Raw genomic sequence first — 11579 nt, 5'->3', positions numbered from 1 at the left:
ATGAACTGTTACTACCAAGTTTCCAGCTGTAGTCTTTTCCCCTCTCTAAATTCCTGCAGTGTTAAGAGTTATGGCATTAGTGTAAAAAAGAATTAAAGAATTAAAGTGTAGGAAGTCACTGTTGGAGGATTAAAAACCAAACCCCTCCTTTTCCAAATCAAAAGGCTACTGAGCAGCAGCTGAAGAAAAGCTCCCCAGTTGTGTGTTTTGCCACAACGCATTTGGGATTGGTTTTCTCTGAAATGTTTCACCACCTAAATATTGCAACAAAGCAGTCAACAATGCTGATTTTGGTGGATTAATTAAAAGTCTAAATTATGCAGCTTATTTATTTCCCTATATGAGAAATACTCTTTTAAATACTCTCCTAGTAGGAAAGTCACTGAAGCATTTCAGATTTTCACTAAAAAATAATTAGAGAAGGTTTGAATTATATTCCTGTATTTAAAAGCTAGGTTCTAAGAAGATATGCCAATACTTTAGTTCTTAGATAGTTATCAGAAGTTCCAGTGCTTCTGCTTTCCTCCTCTTTGGTAATCTAAAGGAAATTTAAAAGCTAAAGGATCACAACTCCTCCCTTTTTACAGAACATTTCAAGACTGATGAGGTTTCAGTAGAGGAGTGACACTTGATGTGCTCAAACAAATTTAATTTCATGGAATAATCTTCATGTTCCTACTGCCCAACATCAGCAGGATGTGGCATTGTCCAGAGTCAGGCTACTTTTTTTTCAAACCAACTTGTTTTTTCCCTTTGCCACCACACTTTTCCAATGCCTTCCCTGAAGGATACTTGACATTTATAATTTTTTCTGCAAGTATGGATCAGATCTCTTCTGAAAGTTACACATTTCTCCCCCCTCAGTTTAGACATACACTCCTCATGTAATTCTAGCTGTAAGTCACACAGAGTAAGCTACTGCTCATGCCAGGGAGATGTACAGAAATATGAACGGTGGTAACCACTCCAAGTCTTACAGGCATTTCCCAACCACATTTTCCCCTTTTGGTCTTGAAAAGCTTCAGGCCTGAGTCACTGCAAGACTGAGCAGAAGAAACACTCCCCATGATCACTCACACCCATCACAAGGTGGTCACATCTGTTTATTTTGCTAAGAAATGAGTCACAAGCAGAACCACTGAAGACCAATAACATGGCTAAAATTAACTGTGCGTAGTTAAGTATTTGTCAAGAAACAGAAAGCTTCCCAGTTTTCACTTACAATTTTCTCAATATGTTTTTCTTCTTTCATACGCTGAATTTGGTCACATTTTCAAAACAGCAGAGGCTCCTCTAGAAATCTCTCTCCATCTGCAGAGCCAGTTACAGACTCGGTGCTGCTGTTACTCGGCATTAGAAAGGTGCAAGTACATCTCGAATATCTGCCCATTCCCTCCCAGCAACAGGAGGAGATGCCATCAGGCATCTAAGCAGCAGCTCCTAATTAAACACTGTGAAGAGCTATTTTTGACTCATTAACTCATTAACCCCCTCACATGTGTTTTACAACTATGACAGTTTTCACTTTTTTACCTCCCTAGTTCCTGGTGTTGGCCAAAGTTGTGATACCTCAAAGGCAAACAACTGCCTTGATCCAGCACAGCAAATCCTACTTTTCTGCATAAAGAGTTACTTAAGTTCACCAGAATAACCTTTCAGACTGAGACGGAGAGCAGAAGTCTGTAAACAAGAATAAATTTATTTTAGATTCTTTAAAGATTTAATGATATACAAAATGTATACAGTATTATATCCTTATAACATTTTACCTTTCCCCATCAAACATAAAACACCATTTAAACAACTATTGTGTTCGTGCCTTAGGTCTGTATCTATAAGATACACTACTGAATAAAAAATTTATAGAGCTATATACTGCCCTTTTAATTAAAAATTACAAATTAGTACCTATGTAACAAAAAAAATCGCAGCATGAAACTTCAGTTGGACAACAGGTTCTTTTCTTGCTGAATGCTCAACAGTATTTGGGACAGTTAAATTACATTTTATTGGCATGAAGGTGCATTGCAATCTCCCGTACTTTACACAACGCTAATCCAACCCTAGTCTCTCATAAGTAAGTACCACAAATAACATAACATTAAAGATGTTTTCTACACAATTTTAAATACATTTACAAGTTATGTGTACATTCGGTTTCAATATACTCATTTTAGGAGATCTTTGGAAGGCAGAACTTCTGAAGCGGTCACTACATACGTACGAGGGAAAGCACTTCCAACTTGTGTTCTTACAAGGCAACTTATTTGGACCAGCACAAACTAATTCTTCTATTAAATATGATTATACCAGTCTATCATGGCTTTGTTACTATTTGACAGTGACTTGATAAAATTGAAATGTGTAAAACAAGAAATTTCATTATGCACAATTCAGGCTCTATTTCACAAAACAAAACCAAGCCCAGCTTTACAGTCATGAAGCTGACAGAATCCTGATTCAGGAGACTCTCTCTCTTTTGGAACAGATCAAGTTCCTACCTTCAACTTCAGTCTATTTGCATCCTATATACACCTCATTTGGCTCTGCCCTCTTCAAAAGGCCAGATTAAAAGACACCTGGTGAGAAAACATGAGTGGAACACTTCCGAAAACACTCTAAGAATACTCTGGCATTACAGAGGTAGGTGCTTTCTCCTGGTTTTGCTTATTGACAGTAAGACAAATGCCAAAAAGACAAATGCTTTACCTTAAAACATCAACTACCAAAATCCTTTTGGTGGAAGGCATATTTCCCACCACAGGACTACAGGAAGAAAATCCTCCACTAAACCAAAATAAAATAAAAAATAAAACTTTCTGCTTAAAAAGCCCCTTTAAAAACACATCTTAAATACTTGTCATCCACCTTTAGAATGATCAGCTGCCACGCTGCTCTGTAGATGGTTATCACAAGTCGTAAAATCCTTAGATTATGGACCAGCCAAAATTCCACTTATAAGACAGTAATCCTTGTTTTGACAAGTCTTCGTTTCCATTAAAGTGAGGGAAAGGTAAGTGACAACTTTGTGAGGTTCCATGAAGTTTGAACAAAGCCATGAGTTGGTCACATCATCAGAGCATCAGCCGAATAGAATTGGCCGGATCGGAATCTTTGGTGCAGCTTCCAGGCTGAATTGTCAATTCAGGGGCATCGTCCTGAGGAAATATGATCTTGTCAGGTGTGTAATCATTCCTCTTCAGATCTGTACAAACAGAACAAAGTCACAATGATTACTATTTCTTGAGCTATTTGAGTCAAATTACAAAACTGCTGTTTATTACTTGTTCCACTTTCACAGCATGCCTTGACTATTTCATTATGTTTCATACAACATCTCATGACATAGGTGTCTCAGGAGGAGGGATACAGCAGCTCTTACCAGGAAGTTTCAGTTTCCTGCAGCAGGAATTACAGTGGTGCTTTGCTCTGAAGTTTTTTATTGCATCCTCTCCCAAATTGGCCGGACCAAACACCATATCATATGACCTTAGAAATAAAGTGCACATAAACATCACTTAAATGTGTTTTCCCTTTCCAGTGAAAATTTTATAATATTCAGTCTTTCTTTACCCTTACCTTTTTTCCCCAGCTTTTATCACAGAGGGATCTGTCAAATTTTCACCAACACCTTCAGACAGCACATGAAGAAAAAGTTAAATCTGATACATTTCTGATTACATAAATACATTAATATTAAAAAGCCTTGGAATCCTTAGCTATGACTTCTCAGCTTCTCCAAGAATAAAAAGAGAAAAAAACCCACAACAAACCCAACCCAAACTATATGTGATTCTCTACCCTTAAAAAATTGCTCCTAAACAAGCACTTGGTACTTCTCAGATTTCTTCCACCTATTTTTTGCATTTCCTATCTTGAGTTTTCACCCATGAGAAAAACCTCCTATACAGTTCTCACTGCCAGAATACCTGGCACAGAGTTCAGGATAAAACCAGCTTATCACATTGGTACTGCACCAATGTGCCAAGAAATAGCATCTTTTTATGGCACATTTCATTAGGAAAAGATGTATATATATATAAAATATTTATATTTTCCATGTTGCTGTAAGATTTAAGACCACATTAAAGCAACAAAGCTGGTGAAGGGTCTGGAAAACAGGTCCTGTGAGGAGCATCTGAGGGAGCTGGGGGCATTCAGCCTGGAGAAAAGGAGGCTCAGGGGAGACCTTATCACTGTCTGGAACTACCTAAAAGGACCCTGTAGCCCAGTGGGGGATGGTCTCCAGCAATGGGACAAGGAAATGGCCTGAAGTTGCACCAGGGGAGGTTGAGATTGGATATGAGGTAAAATTTATTCACTGAAAAGGTTGCCAAGCACTGGAACAGCTGCCCAGGGAAGTGGTGTAGGCACCATCCCTGCAGGATTTGAAAGATGTTTCGGGGTGGCACCTGGGGACGTGGTGTGTGGTGGACTCGGCAGTGCTGGGTAAAGTTGGACTCGACGACCTTAGAAGTCCTTTCCAATCTATATCATGGTATGGTTAAATAAGAAAATCATAGATTCAAACTAACTAGAAGAAGAAGCACTAAATAATGCTTGTTATTTACTACAGGAATACAAATTCTTAGCAAAGTGCTATCAAAAGAAAAACCTGCATACACCTTGGCCCCAACCCCAGTTTCCAAGTCAGGGCATTACCTTGCAGATCTAGTACCAACAATTCTCCTCTTGTGTACTCGTATGTCCAGTGGCTGAAAGCCAGCATAACCTCCTCCAGCATGTTAGTTGGGATTATCTCATCACCATTATTGTTGTTATATTTTCTAAACTCTCCAGTCATGCACTCTTCAACTGCAAACCACTGGCCAGCAGAGTGGCAATATAACAGGAAAACTTCCAAGAACCTAGTAAAAAGCATACTTAATGAATATAATTCCAAAATAAATGACAGATCTATCATTACTATTAGATTTTTATTTGATTTGCTAACGATTTAAAGGTTTTTAAACCATTATACAAAGCCATTTAGATGATTACAGTATATTAGAATCAGTGCAGAAAGTATCAGTGGGAAATACTGCCAAGGACAAGTCTGCTTGCCACATTGACAGCAATATTCCAAATATCCACATGTGAGTATCTTCATATATTTGATGCATCTGCCAGCAACCCTGTAGGCCTCCCCCTGAGCCAAAAGCATGCACCATAACAGCAGCTTAAACACACTCACCTTGGAGAGTATGGGATGGATTTGGGCTTCATCTGGTTGAATGCAAAGGTCAGCTTCTGTGCTGCTCTCTGCTGCTGGATTTCCTGTGAGTCAAACCCACACTCCATTAGCTGCATTACAGAACAGGGAACAGCAGAGAGCCAAGCAGGCAGTGGGAACAGTGTCTGTTCCCCCAAGACAGGGCAACAGATTACTTGCTTTTTAAATGATGTCTGTATTTTAAGAGTTTGAGCTCTTTGATTAAATAACCCATTCTGGAGCAGAGTTTTTATCCCTTCTGCTCATACAGAATTCCCAGAGTAACCATTTTTTTTCTACTCTAGTAAGTATATACTAGTTTACAGGTGGAAAAATGATTCCTGTTCAACATGTAATGCCTGTCCATGTTTAATAATTGACAAAGATAGAACTTACTCTCAAGCACAAGTGCAACACAGTGTCCTCCTTATAAATGCTTGACCAAGTATTGACAACTTCAGGAAGAAAAGACTTGATGATATAGAGATGTCCTGATTTCAGGATATCATATTCTGACCACGTGCAGACGACTTTGAGAGCTCGACGTAAACCTCCTCCCATCTCCTCTTTACTTAAAAATTCAATTTTAGCACAGAGTCCCAGTTGTGACCAGGAGGACATGCTGTTGTTCAGGATGCTGGGAGAACTTTCTTCAAGGCGATACACAGTGACTGGTTCACCTATGTGGCAGCACAAAAAGAATTACTGAATTGGATTTTCCAAGTTTAATATTAAAAGCACTGAAAACCTATGATTTCTTACAACAAGCTGCAATATTAAGTCATTACAAACATCCTGAATTAACAAAAAGTTTAAACTGCCCAGTAGGACAACCCCTCTCCAGCTTTTCACAGAGATGCAAAATTTGTCCTTCTATTTAGACCTATTAATGACACCGCTCAAACAGCACTAACACTGAACAAATGTTTGTTTACAGTTTATACAAGTGGAGACAACTTTAAGGGATCCTTCCAGAATAGTTTGTTATAAAACTGTTAGTACAATACTACCATCACTGTAACACCATTTCTGAGGACAACTATAATTAAATCTACATTTCATAATCAAGTGAGTTGTCCTAGAAAAGGTGTCATACTCACATATATTTCTGAGTGTTCTAAGACAGAGCCTAGACTTCTTTTAGTTCATTAAGACTTCAGTTTCACACTTGCTATGAGAAACTGTGAACTTTGCTTTGATCCTTCTATATTAGAATGATCAAACCAAATTCCATATAAGGTTTGCTTTTCTCTTCTTCCCCAAAAGACCACAGTGAACCAGCAACAAGAAATACAGTTCTTACCTCTTGGAGGCACAGGAGTGAATGGAATGCTCTGTGATAATCTCATCAGGTTATTTCTTTCTACAGCTAGAGGAAAATTGCAGCATTTGTTGAAGTTTAAGGATTTAGAAGTGTCAATAAAAATACAAACATTAGTTCATAAGAGGGACTGACCTGAGTAATAGTAATTGATATCCATGATGGGCTTGAAAGGAGAAGCAATGCCTGAAAAGAGATTAAGGAGAAAAAGGAAGAAAAAAAGAGATATTCTTGCCACTAATTTATGTACTAAAATACCACACGCAAAGAACAACTGCCAAGTAACTACAGTTTGAAAAGCATCTGCTGTGCAGAAAATTAAATATTGCACTTAGGTCTTTAGTACCTCAGGGGAAAAAAATAAAAATTGTAGTGCTTAATGATATGTGGTTTATGAAAAATTAAAAATAAAAAAAATCGCAGTATTGTGTGTCCATTAAATTCCAAATTACCATCAATTAAATACATTGTCATACAAGACCCAAGCAGTTGGTTATATACAAAAATCCCTCACCTTTACAGCAGAAAGAAAACTTACCATTCAATGCATCTTCTTCCGATGGCCTGTGAAATGCCACAAAAACAAGTCATCTTCAAAACTTACTTTGTATTCCCTGCTTTTGACACACCATCCTAGGTCACCTTGTTAACCTCACAGTACCACTCTTATCCTGTTATCCTATTTTTCAAGGGCAGTACAGGTTTCTTAATTACAAAATAGTAATGGAAAGCTGTTAAGTAATCTCGTGCTTTTAGAGCTACACTTTAAATACCTCCAAGTCATGCACAACATTATGTAAAGTTTGCATCACAAGAGCTCGTTCCCACAGAGGTGCTTTAATTAAAACTTGTTCACAACGGCTTACCCTTCTGTTATCAGATAAATAAGGTAATGGCTTTAAGAGTTAACTCAGAGGGTAATTGTTAACAAGAGAAACGTCTGCACGATTTCAGAGGTGGTTACAGTTTGAAAGGTTGAGTAAAGACCTTTACCAGGAAGAGAGCTGCTCACCAAGTGTCAACACAGTCATTTTCATGTTTTGCCCTTCAACATGTGTCACCATTAATCTAAACAGAACCTGTCAAAGCACGGTGAGAGCTCAACATCACCCACCCATGAGCCCCTGCAGGCCTGGGAGCCAACCCAATCCTAGGCTGCATCCAAGAAGAGTGACCAGCAGGTTGAGGGGGGTGATTCTGCCCCTCTGCTCTGCTGTGAGAGACCCCAGCTGGAGCACTGTGTCCATCTCTGGGGCCCCCAAGGTAGGAAGGACCTGTTGGAGAGGGCCCAGAGGAGGCCACAAAGATACTCCAAGGGCTGGAGCCCCTCTGTTCCAGAGACAGGCTGGGAGAGCCTTTCAACCCAAAACATTCTATGATGATCCCATGATTCCTGTGAACACATTTGGTCATTTATTAGGAAAAAAATTTCAAACTCGGTGGGGTTTTTTTGCATTAAACGCAACTAAATACCACTATAGCCAAAGGCAACCAAAAAGAAAAACAGGTCAAAATACGGAGTGATAAAATTGCTCCATTAGTAGAAAGCTTACTTACATTTGACTGCTATTTGAAGGTCTGCCTTGTAGCCAATCCTTTGAAACAAAGGAGAGGAAAAACAAAGAGGGCTTCAGTTAAGGAAAGCACATTATATTCAGCTGGAAGTGGGGTGGGTGGCAATGTGTTTTAAGCTCTTGCAGTACAGCCTGTTTATTTTCCAAACCAGGCTGTACTGAACTGCAGTTGAATGGAGAGACCCAAATACAACCGAGAAATGGTAACTACAATTAAAAGAATAAATAAGGCTATATATTCACTACTGTTTCATGGATTATATAAATAATTCTTTTCCTTAAAAGAAAAGAATTTTGGTTTTTTCTACAAACAGAAAACAGCATGGATTTTCATAGTGAGAACATACACAACTTCTTCCCTTAGTGAAAACAGGTCTCCTGTTGCCTCCTAGAACAAGCAAGTCCACAAATCAGTATTATTCTTTATCTGTTTCTTCTCCTTTTTTTGTTCAGCTTCTAGTTCTGCTCAACAATGTCACAGAAGGTCGATACAAACCGTCAGTAAGGCTGCTTTAGAGTCGACTTGCTGAGTGTCTTCACTCGATGCTCTCCTGCTCTTGCTGTACACTGCAAATGAAGGAGATTTGTAACTGGATAAAGAATGGCACATGTCACTGTCACCTATTTCCTAACAGTGAACAAATAGACAGCTTTTATGAGATAGCTCTCACAAAAAAAGCCTGACCCATAACTATCTGATCTTTAAAAGGAGTTTGCAGTCCTAACTAGATCACGTTGTTTTTTACCACTCTGGCTGGCTGTGGCAAATACAAGGTAACAGAATTGAGCTGCCATGGCTAGAAGAACCACAAGAAGCAGAAGATTCAAGTATGATCAAACATGAAAATATTTCAAGATGATTTAAGCTTTTGTGTTTCCTTTGCATCTTCTTAGGATATCCATTAGGAAGGCAAGTTAGGGACAACATTAGGTCACCTGAACAGAGACCAGACTTACACTGCTCTGAGTGGGCTGTCAGAGGGTCAGTAAACCCACCACAAGAACTGGATTGTCGTAGACCACTGTCAGTTTGAAGACCCTACCAAAAAAAAAAAAAATTACATTTACCATCAGTCATTATCATTATTGCTTTCAACTACTACTCTTGGACCACAATCTGCCCAGTTTCTGCCCAGAATCCAGGATTCTTCAAAACATCTGGATGTACTTCAAATACCTCACTGCACAGAAATGCACATGTTGAATGCATTAATTCAGTTAAAATGCTCTCCTCACAGCAGCCACCAGCTGTAACATTTTCAGGCACACATTAGGACTCCTGACCCACACCAAGAGTTCTTTGCAAGGGAATGTTGCAACAGGATACAACTACAGAAATGTCCATTACACCGGATCCCTACAAGCACCATGTTCAGCTCATCTGTCTCATCCCTTTGTTGGCTATCAATTCTCATACAAGAATGTGGCTCTGGCAGAAACTAAAGTTCAATTTAGTTAAACTAGAATTTAAGTTCCACTTAAAATAGGAACAAAACACAGTAAACCCTTGCCACATAAAAACGTACTGGTTATGAATGGAATTTCCTCATGGACATACTCCTTCATAGCAATTACACATTATTGGAATATATACTGAGGTGGTTAACTTTTGACAAAAAAGTATTTCTTTTGCAAAAAGGGAGAAAGGTCACAAACTAGGACTGTGCATAGAGTGACACAGGGCTGGAGCATTCCTCCCTACTCATCTATTAACTCCAATGGTTACCTGAATGAAATAGAAAAATTCACTGTGCCCTGCTTTTGATTCCTAGATTTATAACAATTAGGAAGTTGTTACCACGCTTTTTCACCCTTCCCTCTTACAGAATACACCCCACACACCTAAACACATACACAGGCCTCTGTGTGTGTCCAAAATGTGTATCTAATGTGTGATTGTGTGCATGAAGAATATTTCTTTACATCCCTAAACACTAAAACTATTTAGACCTATGTCAAGGAAACATCCAATTTACAGATAATGAGAGAAGAACAGAGACCCATGTCTTTACTAAAGAATACTTTTAGTATCTGTCAAAAATAATGTCCCTAATAAATGGAAACTTTCTTTACATACTTGAAGTCTGGTTGTCTCTATACCCTCCAATATAGCTTTTTTGAAGTCTTCCTGTTGCTCCTATCAAAGAAACAAAGTAAATTGTTAACAATAACACCAAAAAATCTGTGTCAAAAATACACACAAAAAGCTTTTATCCTTATCAGAAGGAGTAACTGAGAACAGAAACCCTGCAAATGGTCATAATGCAATTCTCAAGGTACATTCTCTCCTGAATGCACCATAACTGCAAACAGTAATTTGTATGTACTAATTCAACAGCTACATAGAGAAAACTAGTTCATATATATATATATATACACACACACATATATACACATATACACACACTATAGTACTTGGAAGGCAGGTTTGTTATGATTAATCACTTTCCATTTAGTCATTTTTATTATTCTTAAGGAAACAGAAATTACTCATTTTAGTTTATGACAAATTTATAAGAAAAGCTTTTTCTTCTTGGAAGCATACGGAACAATTTTTGTCCCTTTTGAAAATTATATGCACTGTCATCTTGCTCTATAAATTATAATGTAAATCACTCTAGCCTTCCCAAAGGCTGATCTTGAAATTTATGAGTGTAAAACGTTTAATTAAACACTAATTATGGGATACTTAATTTTATCTCAATTCACAGTTGTCGTCATCTTAACTTTCATAACTTCAGAGCTTGTTTATTATTTCATGAGTATCCTGTTATGGAGCAAGAGTACTTGATGGCAGTTAAGGTTACATGAGTCTTCACTGGATTTGTTTTTTTGTAGTCATGAAACAGATGCAAAGTGCAGTCTGCAAGGAATGTGTAAGTTTTTTGATTATATTTGGTCTTAGACTTTTTCCAAACGAACTGTGACATTACAGTTTAAAAGAAAGTGACCCCCACTAATATATCTGACAAAGCCTTTCATGCTCACCTCAATATCAACACTTCTTTCCTTCATTTTGCTGGCTGCCTCTTTGAACCGCTGGAGGTCCATGCTGTCTCTGTGACCTTTGACACAGTGAATTCAAAAAGAGTATTCAAAATCAAAGGCAACCTCCAGTGTTCTGACCATGCCAATAGTTTGCATCACCATAGCAAAGGGTTACAAACCACCTAAGGTCTGTGTGCCTGTTTGCACTAGGAAAGGCATTACAAACACGCTAAAGTAAAGATCAGTGTAACAATATATTGATATGAGACTATTGCCTTGCCCGCACTGAGGTGTGGAGCACCACAATTCAAAAAGTAAAGCTAACGTTTTAAAACTTTACTCAAGCATATGCTCCTCACAGGAAAGGAACAAGGCCTGAATTACAGTACTTTTATGTATGCTTGACAAATGAAAGAGAAGCAGAGTTTCCTGGAGGTAGCTTTTACAACATACCCTTCCATCCTCCCAGCTGCAAGAAATACTT

The 11579-nt window shown here is 38.3% G+C and overlaps 2 protein-coding genes across 3 annotated transcripts in view; one reads left to right on the top strand and one right to left on the bottom strand.

Annotated features, from left to right (window-relative positions):
- The window catches only part of USP8 (ubiquitin specific peptidase 8), a 38650-nt gene extending 28471 nt beyond the window's left edge, over window positions 1-10179 (top strand). The window contains exon 20 of the mRNA XM_032123144.1: window positions 8561-10179. Coding sequence (XP_031979035.1) covers window positions 8561-8623 — 63 coding nt within the window. The 3' untranslated portion in view covers window positions 8624-10179. The remainder of the gene's footprint in view (window positions 1-8560) is intronic.
- Window positions 1680-11579, bottom strand: part of TRPM7 (transient receptor potential cation channel subfamily M member 7) — a 52600-nt gene continuing 42700 nt past the window's right edge. Inside the window, exons 27-40 of one of the 2 annotated variants that reach the window (XM_032123140.1) lie at window positions 11096-11172; window positions 10185-10244; window positions 9065-9146; window positions 8604-8674; window positions 8091-8128; window positions 7072-7097; window positions 6669-6719; window positions 6516-6581; window positions 5609-5892; window positions 5195-5277; window positions 4663-4868; window positions 3580-3631; window positions 3383-3489; window positions 1680-3205 (exon numbers count right to left, since the gene is read on the bottom strand). In XM_032123140.1, coding sequence (XP_031979031.1) covers window positions 3075-3205; window positions 3383-3489; window positions 3580-3631; window positions 4663-4868; window positions 5195-5277; window positions 5609-5892; window positions 6516-6581; window positions 6669-6719; window positions 7072-7097; window positions 8091-8128; window positions 8604-8674; window positions 9065-9146; window positions 10185-10244; window positions 11096-11172 — 1334 coding nt within the window. In that variant the 3' untranslated portion in view covers window positions 1680-3074. The other variant, XM_032123141.1, reaches the window with a different exon arrangement.

Source organism: Corvus moneduloides, chromosome 13 (assembly GCF_009650955.1).
Source record: "Corvus moneduloides isolate bCorMon1 chromosome 13, bCorMon1.pri, whole genome shotgun sequence".
Classification (NCBI taxonomy): domain Eukaryota; kingdom Metazoa; phylum Chordata; class Aves; order Passeriformes; family Corvidae; genus Corvus; species Corvus moneduloides.
Note: the sequence above shows the minus strand (reverse complement) of the source record. Positions and strands in the feature narration are given on the sequence as shown.